Source organism: Anopheles ziemanni, chromosome 3 (genome assembly GCF_943734765.1).
Source record: "Anopheles ziemanni chromosome 3, idAnoZiCoDA_A2_x.2, whole genome shotgun sequence".
NCBI classification, from domain to species: domain Eukaryota; kingdom Metazoa; phylum Arthropoda; class Insecta; order Diptera; family Culicidae; genus Anopheles; species Anopheles ziemanni.
In genome coordinates this window covers 72,654,416-72,665,470 of record NC_080706.1, presented here as the reverse complement: position 1 = coordinate 72,665,470, position 11,055 = coordinate 72,654,416, and the positions used below count along the sequence as shown (strand labels likewise).

The following is an 11,055-nucleotide window of genomic DNA, read 5'->3' as shown; positions in this document are numbered from 1 at the left end:
GTCGGACACAGCTCCCATGCGGCCAGCCCCCCCGGGTAGGCCGCGCTGCGCCATACGCCTAGCTCTAGAAGCACCTGTGAGACTGATGTATTTTCCCTATCGAAAGCAATGATACAATAAAGGTAAACAACTTTTCGTTGAACTCCAAAGCGACCATCTAACTCACTTGGCGTACACCTGCGTTGCCCACGAGGATACGACGGCTTGTGGAATCGGTTGCTCGACGAACAGTATTCTAATAACAAACTGGCGGGCTATTTCCGGAAGCTCGCTGTAAGAGAAACGAAATTATATTCCAGTTGATTTATTGCTCAATTCCGCATGGAAAACAAACCGATACACAGCGAGACAGATTGCCGGGTAGTTGTAGAGTTTTTCGAGTACTTCCGGCGGGCGCGATTTAAGATACTCTTCTAGATCTTTGCATTCTAAATTGGCCGGTTTTGTGATGAGCGATGAAGAGGATGAGGATGAACTCTTGGACATGCCGCTGCTACTGCCACCACTTTTCGCTTCCGACATGGTTCGACGTTGAAGAGTGGGAAAGAAAAATAGGTTCACCAGTACACTGAGAACACTGGTGGCTTAGATAGGATTAACACCGAAGCTACACCGAACGAGGAAACTAATTTCCATCGAGAACCAGTTTAGGCACCGCGTCTAGCGGACGTAAATTTGCAAAACCGCGGAAGTTTTTGACCGGCCGTGAGAATTCACTGTTGACATTTGCGAATGTTTGGGAGTTGTATCGATGGCTGCGTAAGGTGTATCGGTGGCTGCGTACTCGTACGAGGCGAACTGACAGGTGTCAAAAATAAAACGATTTAATTTTACAAAGTTCTTGCTAATTTTTGCAGTTTTGTAACACTTAAAATCATTTAAAAAAAAAGAGAATTAATAACAGATAATACAAATCATCAATTGTTCCGAACGTATACGGTCTGGAATGCTTTTGGAGGTGATTTCTTCTTCTTCTTCTTCTTCTTCTTTGGCACCTTGGTTTGTTGTGGCCTGCTGTCACAATTTCATAAACAAATTCATAGCGCCGTTGCTATTTTGAACGGATCGCGCTTCATGCAGGACATGCGATAGTGTTTACAACTAAACTCCAATTTTATCTCCCCAAACATGTGTTCATTGTAGAATAGCAGTAGTGTTTAGTGAAAAGTAATTTATATTTGTTGTGCTAAAATGGAGATCGAAGAGCGCCACAGTGAGTTGCGGAGGCGCTTGGATGTGCTTGGTTTTGGACATCCACTGCCACTCGGTGCCATCGGGATCGTATCGGCAATCCTAGACGATCTGATACAAACATCGGAAAAGTTAAAATGTGCCAACCAACAGATTGACCAGCTGTATCAGGTGCCTTCATCGTAGTAACCATCGTTTTGCAATGTAGCACTTTGCTTTGCACGAAGTGAAAACGTTGATCGTATTGTGTCCTTTGTAACTTTTATTTTCTACTGTGTGTTCTGCGTGCTTCTTTCTGCTCGTAACTTAGGAAAAGGTCGCCTGGGAGCTGGGGGTCGAACCGTACAAGTGCGATAACTCTCGTCTGCTGGCCGAGTGCAACGAACTGCATCTGGAGCTGATCAGGCAGCAGGACAAGCACATCCTGGCAAATACGGAGCTTCGGTCAAGGTTGCGATCGCTGCAGGCGGAGAAGAAGCAGCTGGAGGAAAAATGTGTACAGGCGGAAAGTAGAGTTCGAGAGTTGCAAACGAACAGCGATGGCGTCAAGTCCCGCAAGAATAGTGTTAATACGCGTGAGTATATTAGTATGTTTAGGTGGGAGGTATCGATTTTATCAAAATGCGTACTCATTGCGTGTGCGTGGACCCTTAGCCGACAGCAGAAAGTGAAGAAATTTATTGCCTGTGAACAGTAACACGCTTGCAGGATACCCTTTTCTAACTAACGCTAGCTCCAGAACACCTTGCATGACATTTTTTCTAAAAATCCTCACCCCTCGCATGCATTCACAGAACGCAAACCGTTTATTTCTACCGTGAGGGCGGGTGGTTTTTACCAACCGCCAAAGTGCTGCGAGCAAGGCATGCAACCACAAGGATTGCCACCGACCTGCCGTTGTCCGTGTAATCAAATGAAGCAGACGGACGTCCTGCACGAGGTGGAACGGTTACAGGTGGAAACGAAAAATCAGCAAGGGGTCATCGATGCCCTCAAGAATCAGGTAAGTTTGGTGTTACGTAGAGAAAATGGCTAAACTTTATTACTGCGCTCTGATTAACCGTCTCTCGTGGGGGTTCGGAAAACGATTTGATTTATTACCCCGCAAGGTTTTCGATTAAACGTTGGAGGGTGCCATATAGGGCTTCACTCTTCACACTTCATGCTGCTTCATGGGGGAGCTGCTATTAGAAGAAAAAATTGAAATCGGTTCCTTGGATTATGGATTTTTCGTACTGTTCGAAGCGTTGCACGTATTCCTCATCCATGTCCTGTTGGTACGATCCAACTGTTCCGCTTCTAATGAATCTTTTGAAAAAGAAAGTAAAACAAGTTAGGATATATACATATACATATATTCCATTTGTTCTAGCACTTACTTGAACTCGTTTTTGGTGTTTTGTTTGCGTTCGTCACTATAATTGGTTTTCCTTGCCCATTCCAAAAGATCATCCATATTACATGACTTATTGTCTAAACGGGGGGAGGGAAGAAAAACGAAAACAAAAAGTGATTGTGGTCGCTAGTATTTTGTTGCCCGTTGATAACTCACTTCTCATTGCATCAACCGAAAGATGATCCTTCAATTCGATCACTTCACTTTCGGTGTAATGCTTCCCCAGGAAGGTGCTGACCTTCGCTATAACGCCGCCTAAATCGCGTTTCATTTGCTCGTAGGTCAGGAACAGGCAGTTACCGACCGGGTTCTTACTGTACTCCCAATAATCACGGACATGCCTTCCGAAGGGAGCGTAAATGAGACTGTCGTTGAGGAACGCATCGAAGAAATACTCTTTAGGCCCATCGTACCCAACGATGTTCCGGTAGTGGTGGTAGAACGAGGTGGCCGCATCTTTTGGGTTGCGCGAAACGTAGATAATTTTTGGCCGCACCGTAGCTACCGCTTCCGGGAGCAGCATCATCGGAAGATGGGATTTGATATGCCTTGGGCGCTTAAGATCTTGCACCCTGCCGACGGAATCGCCATCCATGAGCGTGAGAGCACCGGAGAGTCTTGGTAGAAGATCGAGGGAATAAATAATTTAACCATCCAACATCGGTACCCCTAAAGTTACTCACTCTAAAAAGGGGAATCGGTCTTCGAGCGAAAGCTTCCCCGCGCGATCATAGTCAAGGCCGTTGTTTAGCAGCCAAACCATCTCTTGGGTCCAGGTGGTGCCGCACTTGGGAAACGTTATGACCCACACGTCATCCTCGTAAACCGTTATTTGTTGGATGGGTTCCAAGAGTGGTAAAAACTTCTCTATCATCACGCACCATGTTGTTTCGGTGTTGTCCTTGCGATCTTCCCGTGACGATCTCGTCAAACGGTAATGCTTTTCCGTTCCCGGACAATCGATCCGATCGGTATACTGGTTGTTAAGTTTTTCGTACCGAATCATTTTGCACAGCTGCGCACGGATCGGAGGGTTGACTATTACTGTTAAAATGAAACTAACGCATGATCTTGTCTATCGGTCGTCCAGGTTAAAATGCATCGACCAATGTCCATTTAAGGAGGGGGGAGGGGGAAAGAAATTGCATCGTGAAAGAGGTTAGCAGCTAGTTGCATACATTGCATACAAAGTCGTGGCGGTTAGAGTGAGCTGATGGCATCGCGATTCCGCAACATTCGCCCCACTTCCTTGCTCGTGCAACTCACAGCGCGCCAAGCTGTGACTGTTGGCAAGAGTGACAAGTTGCAGATAATTTCTTCCTATGTACTCGAGAAAAATACCGAAGACAAGGCCAACGAAGATGCAATAAGAACCGTACGCGGTCGGGGGGAAGTATAATGACCATACGTTAGAGATAGTGAAGCGTACACGCATGTTACGGAAGAAGGCGGCGAATGCCCCGAGACACTCAGAATTTGTATTGGGAAAGGAAATAAGAATGTAACTGGTTTTCCTTGCGTCGTATTAAATATGCATGCTGCACGGTTGTGGATCAGCAAATTTTTCATCTAATTTATTTTCCCTTAAGCGCTTAGAACTATGGTACAGTTTCATTCGTAGACAAAGCTACTGCCCGCTGTTTGGTTTACGATGAACTCGTCGAAACGTGCTGCATATTCATCGGACATTTCATTGCGAAAGTCTCCTACGATGCCTTTACGGAAAAATCTAAGGAAAAGGGCAAATAAAAAAACGATTGAGTTCTTGTTCTTGAAAAAATATGTTAACAATATCTTTCGATTTAAAAAATAGTCTAAATTTTGTGTGCTTCTTCTTTTGGAAGATATTGTACACCGCAGTCTTGGGCTTGTTTACCCAAAGTAACGAATCATTTATATCTCTTTTGTGCTTTAAAATTGATGTCATAAAGGGTATCGTTTTACGTGGCATTACTTACTCAAAATTTTCACCTTCCAAGTTATACCGCTGGAGCACATTCTGGATCAGTTCGCTTTTATTTGTGGCTTTATTTTCTGTTTGTTACAACGACAAGAATATTGTATCAATTAGTGGGTATTTAATAAGCCAACTATAACAACTATTGACTTACGTTTCATTTGATTGAAAGACAAGTGAACTGCTAGCTGATCGAGCTGGATTTTGGTGTAGGATTTGTTGAAAAATTGGCACACCTTCGGTAGAACGGCTCTCAGGTCCTGTTGGTAGAGGTGGATTGAATGTTTGCAACTCTCGCATTTGCTTTTGGAAGAAAAAAGTCTTACTCACCCGTTTCATGCTTTCGTACGTAAGAAACATCACGTTGGGCTCATCTTTTAATTCCCAAAAATCGACAACATGTCGCACGAGTGGGCAGTAGGTAACCTCGTCCTGAAGGATACGATCATAAAAAGCTTCCTTTGATCCGCGGTACCCAACAATCGCGCGAAAGTGATGATAGTAGGAAACGGCCACGTCCTTCGGGTTGCGCGCTACGTAGAGAATTTTCGGCTTCACCATCCACAGCTGACGAGGCAAGAGGGGTATCGGAAGGTGTGACTTGATCTGTCGTGGACGCTCAGCGTTTGCGGCGATGGTAATCGTGTCGATGCCAAAGCTGGTTGCGATCGCACCGAACCTAGAACGATTACGAGGAACGGTTTTGAATGTCGCCGCTCAACTTTTAAGTGGTTTAAAAGAGGCCATTACTCCATATAAATTGATCTACTGTCAAGCCTCACGTCTCGCCCCTTTTGATAGTCAAGATCGTGAGTGATCAACCAGGCCATTTCCTCCGTCCAGGTGGTTCCACTTTTGGGAAAGGTGATGATCCACACATCATCCTCGTACACGGTAAAGTCGCGAATTCGCTGAGCAAAGTTTCGATAGATGGAAGACACGGTCACTGTTGGGGGTGCGGTTTTCAGTGGGTAATTTGACACATCGTTTAGTTGCACCTTTATATCACTATGCTTAGATGTTTCATGGTACACTAGCCCCGAATCGAATTCACTGAACATAAAAGTATTGTTATCCATGATCGGTTCAAAACGGAATGCGTTTGAAGTCAGTACAACGTGTTGGCAAAGGGAATGAATGACAACTGTTACACGATTGTGAACAACTTGCTTATTTGTTTGAAACTACCCGGACAAATAGAAAATGACAGAGAAAATACTGATAAGAAAAGTGTAACCACAGATCGTAAGGCATGTGGGAATAATCTCGATCTGTGGCTTTGAGATACTTCGCTTGCCCTTATACAATTTATACTATGCACATATAAGCACATATAAAAACTGTTAGGAAATATGCAAGGCTTTTGCTTAAATTCAATCCTCTAATTTTGGGCATACAAACAATTCGTTGGAACCATATCCAATTATGGATTTTTTTCAAATGAATTGTTCGTATTCTTTTTCAACAATATGAAATAATTAGAGTAAGAAAAATCATACATTGGGGGGATTTTATATATTTTGATATAGCTTGATAACTAAATATAACATAACATCATTCTAGCTCTACAAACTTGTGCTATCAAAACGTTTATTCACTCTAAGTTGTAGTTGAAATCACTTCCTGCAAGCTGGCTCGCTATAAATTGATCAAATTTGGCAATATACTCCTCGGACAATTCGTTTCGAAAATCTCCCACGATTCCTTTTCGCATAAATCTGTAAATAGGGTAGACCGTGAATTAGCGGTCATTGATTATCGGTAATATAACTTTAGCTACTTACTCAAATTGCTCGCCTTCACGACCGTTCATTTTCATCGCACTGCGGACCATGTTATCGTTGTTTGTTGAAGGATTTTCTAAAAATGTAACAAAGAGTATATCATATTCGTTTGATGGCTGTAGATGTAGACAATGTTTTGATCGAAGGATTTTTTCTTCAATGTGGCAGAAACATACTTTTCATTTCGTCAAATGATAGGTGAACCGCCAGTTCATCCAGTTGCTCATCGCTGAAAGATTTGCCAAAAAATTGACACACCCTCGGCAACACTCCTCTCAAATCCTAGATTATCAAAAACAGTTTTAGATATTATATTTAACGTTGTAAGCTTATGGTTATGCTTACTTTCTTCATCTCTTCATACGTTAGAAACAGAACGTTCGGTTCTTGTCGCAGGTTCCAGAAATCGAGCGCATGATGTACCTGGGGGCAAAACATTACCCTGTCCTGCAGTAGCCCCTCGAGGAAGGCCTCTTTGGTGCCGCGATAGCCCATTATCATTTGGTAATGGTGGAGATACGATACAGCTACGTCCTTTGGGTTACGAGCAACATAAATAATCTTTGGCTTGATCGTCCACAGCTGCTTGGGTAGCAGTGGAAGTGGCAGATGCGATTTTATATGCCGTGGTCGCTTCAGGCTTGCCGTGGCCGTGATTGTATCCACCGGTATACGATCGGCGATGGCACCAATTCTAAAACAATTCAAGCAAAAAATAAAGTTGGGCTTAGTGTTTTGTCCCATATCTTTCCGTTCTTTATCATTTCGTACTCCAAAAAGACGGATCTTGTATTGAGATTGATGTTTCGTGCTGTTTGATAATCGAGATCGTGCGTGATCAGCCAGGCCATCTCCTGTGTCCAAGTGGTGCCGCACTTGGGATAGGTCACGATCCAAACATCATCCTCGTATACGCGAAAGTCGCGCACTTGCTGGGCGTAGTTGCGATATTTCGAAGGCACAATTACAGGCGTCGGTCGTCTCAATTGTTTGAGGGAAGTTTCGGCAACCAGGGGATATTCGGCCAGATCGTTCAACTGCACCTCTACGAACGAGGATGCTCCTGGACATGCCAGATCAGATTCAATATCGGTAATGGTAAAAGCGCTGGACATTGTGTTCACGAAACTTTTCACACTTTTGTTTACGCAGTGCACCGAAAAGGTGTTTATTGGTGGCGTGTCAAAAATGAACTGAACTTTCCTTTCGCTTGTCCTATCCGAAACGGGTAGAGCAACATTAAAAGTTGTGGAATTCGGTCAATGTGGGCTAGTCATCTGTGCTAGACGTGGAACGGCACAGACACCAAGATCGAAAGTTAAATGACCGCAGAAGGGGAATAAGCAAGTAGTTTTTTGTCTTTTTTACCATCTCAAACCCAAGCCTGTACCGAGAGGATAGAGATAAACGGAGAGAGAGAATGGCCAAGACGAATAATTATCAACAAACCGCAACTTCTGATAGTAGGATGGAGCAGAGAGCAGATATGCAATTATAAACATGATAAGAATGCAGCGGAATGCATCCGCAAGAAGCAGAAGGAATATTAATCATTTGTACTTTTTATATATCATGTTTATTCCGCTATTGAATACTAAATTTAATTGAAAATGATTAGATTTATACTTTATTTGCAAAATAAAGGAACTGTTTTTTCAGTTCAAAATGTTAGATCTCGGTAGTTCTACTGTAGCCCAAATACTTTTTATTCTTCAGAAAGTACGATTTATTAGCGGTACGTACAATACGGTTCTTATTAACACGCTAAACTAACACTCCGATTGAGGGATGAGTTTTGTTTAAGAAAGTAAAAAACTTAACAAGAATAATGATTTGTTAACTCAACAACTGCACGAAGATTGCACAAACCTACAGTTTGGTGACGTAGTGTTTATTGAAACAATCGAGCATATTGACTCGATGGCGGTACTCTCTCTAACGTCCAACGGTCCATGGCTTCTATCAATTCTTCCGGGATTTCGTTCTTCCAGCCGTCCGCCTTTCCCTGCCGAATGAACTGCATGTTGTTGTCGTGGAGCTTATCGGTCCGGTTTGTTTGCTTGAGATTGTACTCGACCCACTCACTTCGGTTCACGGAGGTGTTTTGGCGCATTCGGTCGAAAGAAAGATGTTCGACCAGCTGTGCCACCTGCTCGGTGGTGTACGTTTTGTTGAAGAATCGACAAACTTCCGCGATCGTACCCGAAAGATCGCGCTTCATGTCCTCGAAGCAAAGAGAGAGCATATTCGGATAGCGTAGCTCACTGAATTCGATCACGTGACGATGGGAGGGCGAATAGTAGACGAGTTCGTTCATCATCGAGCGGATGAACTGGTTCAGTGTGCCGTTGTAAGAGTGAAGAGAGACAGAGTGGTGGTAGTATGAGACGGCCACGGATTTGGGATTGCGCCGGACGTGTACCATCTTGGGCTGAACAGACCATAGTGCGTTCGGGAGGAAGGCTGGTGGTAGGTGCGATTTGATGAAGCGCGGCGAAGGCATTTCCAACGCATCTCGAAGCGGATTGAACGGTTCCGGAAGGTCCCGAAGACCGATTAAACTGTAAAAGTAGGCCACAAAAGGGGTCAATGTTTAATTACCATATCGCATGAAGTAGTGGGATATTTGAGGAGTGTCTTACTCTATGAACGGAAATCGTCTATCCTGCGGAACATCCTGTGCCTTTTGAAAGTCGAGCTCATTGCAGACCAGCCAAATAAGCTCCTGCGTCCAGGTGGTTCCACTTTTCGGATACGTGACAATCCACACATCGTCCGGTCGAACCTCCATCTGCTTGATGGTCTGGGCCACACGTTCGTATCGGCTGGACAGACAAATGGGCTCCGGTTTCCAGTTTGAAATGTTTATTGGTACGCTGGCGTAGTCGTTACATTGCACCAGCATGTAATCTTCCTCGTTTCGCTCAGCGCAAGTGGCTCGAAAGACTGGGTCTTTGATATCGATGTACTCGAATGTCATTGTACAACAGTGGTTGGAACAGAACTGGCACTACCAAGAAGTTCTGTGGCTCTTTGCTCTTGCCCCTAGTTTGCCTTACAATCCGGTTTAAGTCTGGTTTACCGGTATGGGTTTCAGCTCAACCGGCAATGGTACTTCGAGGATCACCTATACCATAATCAACGGAAGCGCAATGATGCGTGTCATAGAGTGCGTTGCTGCGGCTTTGTGGACAGGGTTTATTTTAAGCATTTTAAACAGACGGTTATGACTTTTATTTCGCTGAAACGCAATGTGAATCCGATGAATTGTTACGCTTTGAAGCGAAAGTCACTTTCACGAAGGTATTTCTCTGTGTACTCGTTTAGTTTTGCGATGAATTCTGCTGGCAGCTCTTCCCGGTGCGCTCCTACTTGTCCTTTTCGCATGAACCTGTAATTGGTAAAGGTGAACATTAATGCAACAGTATTAATTATTAAATTATTAACTATAATTGTAGAGCTTACTGGAAGTCTTCGACCTTCTTCCCGGTTAGAGATTCTACCAGCTCCAGAACACAGGAGTTGTTGGCGGATTTATTGTCTACAAAGCAAAAATTAGTTATCAAAGCGATGCGTTGCTTTATCGTAAAATGGGCTAATCTTACTTCTCATGACCTCAAAAGATAGATGGTTTTCTAGCTCTTCAAGCTGCTGATCGGTGTAGGATTTGCTGAAGTACGTGCAAACTCTACGGAGGACTTCGGGCATGTTCTGTAAGAAGGATAAGAGAGTTATTTCAAACGTTTTACATATTGTGTACTAATCGATCTACCGTTTTCATATCTTCAAAGTGAATGAAAAGTATATTCATCTCGCGTCGAATGTTCCAATAGTCCAGGGTGTGGGGTATCTGCGGATTGAACAGCACCTGCTCGCTTAGCATTCCTTCGAGGAAGTCTTGCATGCTGCCCTGGTATCCGTGGAGGTGTCGATGATGGTGGAAGTAGCTCACCGTGGCGTCGTAGGGATTGCGTGCACAATAGATAAGCTTTGGACGCACAGTCCATATTTGCTTGGGAAGCAGTGCCATTGGCAAGTGGCACTGAATGTGTCGCGGTCGGCTTGCCTTATCCACCTCATCGATTGTGTCGCCCGGGAAATTGATAACGATTGTGGAAAACCTATTTTTCGGAAAACAGTGAAAAATTAACACGCATTCCCTTGAGCTTAACCGATTCATTCAATCACTGTGATCATACTCAAGAAAGATGGAACGATCGAGAAGGTTCACTTCGGAGGCCGTTTTATAATCGAGATCGTGGCTCACCAACCACACCATCTCCTGCGTCCAGGTGGTACCGCACTTCGGGAAGCTAAGTATCCAAACGTCATCCTCGTACACGGTGAGTTTGTGGATGCGTTCTGCTTCGTGCGCGAATTTCGGCGTCAGCACACAGTGCGTCGGTTTACGAGGTTTTTCGCCGACCGGCAGATAGCTCGACTCGGCAAGATGAACCTCTATGGTGGTAGGCCCATTCATTGGGGCTACCACCGCTTTGGCCAATGCGGAATCTAGTGGATTTGTTATAAACATAACTATTGTAAGGAAAACGTTGTGATGTACAAAACTATAAAAAAGAACGCTTCTAGGATCTGATTATTTAAAAACTGTTTAAAATTTAACGAGCCTTGGTGTTAATACGACCGACACGGAAACAAAAACGTTCTAAACTAATTTAACGCCATGGCTCTTCAGACACATTCGGGGTCTAACACGATAGAACTCA

The 11,055-nt window shown here is 44.0% G+C and overlaps 6 protein-coding genes across 6 annotated transcripts in view; 1 reads left to right on the top strand and 5 right to left on the bottom strand.

The window, feature by feature from the left end:
- The window catches only part of LOC131287041 (general transcription factor IIH subunit 4), a 1,813-nt gene extending 1,123 nt beyond the window's left edge, over window positions 1-690 (bottom strand). The window contains exons 1-3 of the mRNA XM_058316056.1: window positions 335-690; window positions 167-271; window positions 1-96 (exon numbers count right to left, since the gene is read on the bottom strand). The exon at window positions 1-96 is cut by the window's left edge and continues 1,123 nt beyond it. Coding sequence (XP_058172039.1) covers window positions 1-96; window positions 167-271; window positions 335-522 — 389 coding nt within the window. The 5' untranslated portion in view covers window positions 523-690. The remainder of the gene's footprint in view (window positions 97-166; window positions 272-334) is intronic.
- A 381-nt stretch (window positions 691-1,071) lies between these two features.
- The window catches only part of LOC131288682 (centrosomal protein of 135 kDa), a 35,404-nt gene continuing 25,420 nt past the window's right edge, over window positions 1,072-11,055 (top strand). Inside the window, exons 1-3 of the mRNA XM_058317850.1 lie at window positions 1,072-1,362; window positions 1,502-1,766; window positions 1,986-2,194. Coding sequence (XP_058173833.1) covers window positions 1,192-1,362; window positions 1,502-1,766; window positions 1,986-2,194 — 645 coding nt within the window. The 5' untranslated portion in view covers window positions 1,072-1,191. The remainder of the gene's footprint in view (window positions 1,363-1,501; window positions 1,767-1,985; window positions 2,195-11,055) is intronic.
- LOC131288687 (luciferin sulfotransferase-like) lies at window positions 2,379-3,593 on the bottom strand. Its single transcript, XM_058317855.1, has 4 exons — window positions 3,271-3,593; window positions 2,744-3,204; window positions 2,571-2,664; window positions 2,379-2,499 (listed from the first exon to the last, which is right to left on the bottom strand). Exons 1-4 carry the CDS (start codon window positions 3,591-3,593, stop codon window positions 2,379-2,381), a joined length of 999 nt encoding a protein of 332 aa, XP_058173838.1.
- Window positions 6,117-7,539, bottom strand: LOC131288686 (luciferin sulfotransferase-like). The gene is made up of 5 exons (XM_058317854.1): window positions 7,100-7,539; window positions 6,674-7,022; window positions 6,505-6,610; window positions 6,329-6,404; window positions 6,117-6,262 (listed from the first exon to the last, which is right to left on the bottom strand). The coding sequence occupies exons 1-5, from the start codon at window positions 7,441-7,443 to the stop codon at window positions 6,139-6,141; spliced, it is 999 nt and encodes a 332-aa protein (XP_058173837.1). The 5' UTR covers window positions 7,444-7,539; the 3' UTR covers window positions 6,117-6,138.
- Window positions 8,214-9,374, bottom strand: LOC131288684 (luciferin sulfotransferase-like). Its single transcript, XM_058317852.1, has 2 exons — window positions 8,971-9,374; window positions 8,214-8,889 (listed from the first exon to the last, which is right to left on the bottom strand). The coding sequence occupies exons 1-2, from the start codon at window positions 9,306-9,308 to the stop codon at window positions 8,220-8,222; spliced, it is 1,008 nt and encodes a 335-aa protein (XP_058173835.1). The 5' UTR covers window positions 9,309-9,374; the 3' UTR covers window positions 8,214-8,219.
- Window positions 9,567-10,862, bottom strand: LOC131288685 (luciferin sulfotransferase-like). Its single transcript, XM_058317853.1, has 5 exons — window positions 10,528-10,862; window positions 10,101-10,449; window positions 9,934-10,039; window positions 9,794-9,869; window positions 9,567-9,719 (listed from the first exon to the last, which is right to left on the bottom strand). The coding sequence occupies exons 1-5, from the start codon at window positions 10,860-10,862 to the stop codon at window positions 9,599-9,601; spliced, it is 987 nt and encodes a 328-aa protein (XP_058173836.1). The 3' UTR covers window positions 9,567-9,598.

Excerpts from the sequence above, each read along its gene's own strand:
- LOC131288685 (XM_058317853.1), bottom strand. The coding sequence starts at position 10,862 with ATGTTTATAACAAATCCACTAGATTCCGCATTGGCCAAAGCGGTGGTA. Across the intron at positions 10,040-10,100 it reads ACTTTGAAGATATGAAAACG|AACATGCCCGAAGTCCTCCG; the intron begins GTAGATCGATTA and ends TCCTTCTTACAG. Across the intron at positions 9,720-9,793 it reads AAGAAGGTCGAAGACTTCCA|GTTCATGCGAAAAGGACAAG; the intron begins GTAAGCTCTACA and ends TACCAATTACAG.
- LOC131288686 (XM_058317854.1), bottom strand. The coding sequence starts at position 7,443 with ATGTCCAGCGCTTTTACCATTACCGATATTGAATCTGATCTGGCATGT. Across the intron at positions 7,023-7,099 it reads ACAAGATCCGTCTTTTTGGA|AATTGGTGCCATCGCCGATC; the intron begins GTACGAAATGAT and ends GAATTGTTTTAG. Across the intron at positions 6,263-6,328 it reads CGTGAAGGCGAGCAATTTGA|ATTTATGCGAAAAGGAATCG; the intron begins GTAAGTAGCTAA and ends CCCTATTTACAG.
- LOC131288684 (XM_058317852.1), bottom strand. The coding sequence starts at position 9,308 with ATGACATTCGAGTACATCGATATCAAAGACCCAGTCTTTCGAGCCACT. Across the intron at positions 8,890-8,970 it reads AGACGATTTCCGTTCATAGA|TTTAATCGGTCTTCGGGACC; the intron begins GTAAGACACTCC and ends CTACTTTTACAG.
- LOC131288687 (XM_058317855.1), bottom strand. The coding sequence starts at position 3,593 with ATGATTCGGTACGAAAAACTTAACAACCAGTATACCGATCGGATCGAT. Across the intron at positions 3,205-3,270 it reads GACCGATTCCCCTTTTTAGA|ACTCTCCGGTGCTCTCACGC; the intron begins GTGAGTAACTTT and ends TCTTCTACCAAG. Across the intron at positions 2,665-2,743 it reads TTCGGTTGATGCAATGAGAA|ACAATAAGTCATGTAATATG; the intron begins GTGAGTTATCAA and ends CCCCCCGTTTAG.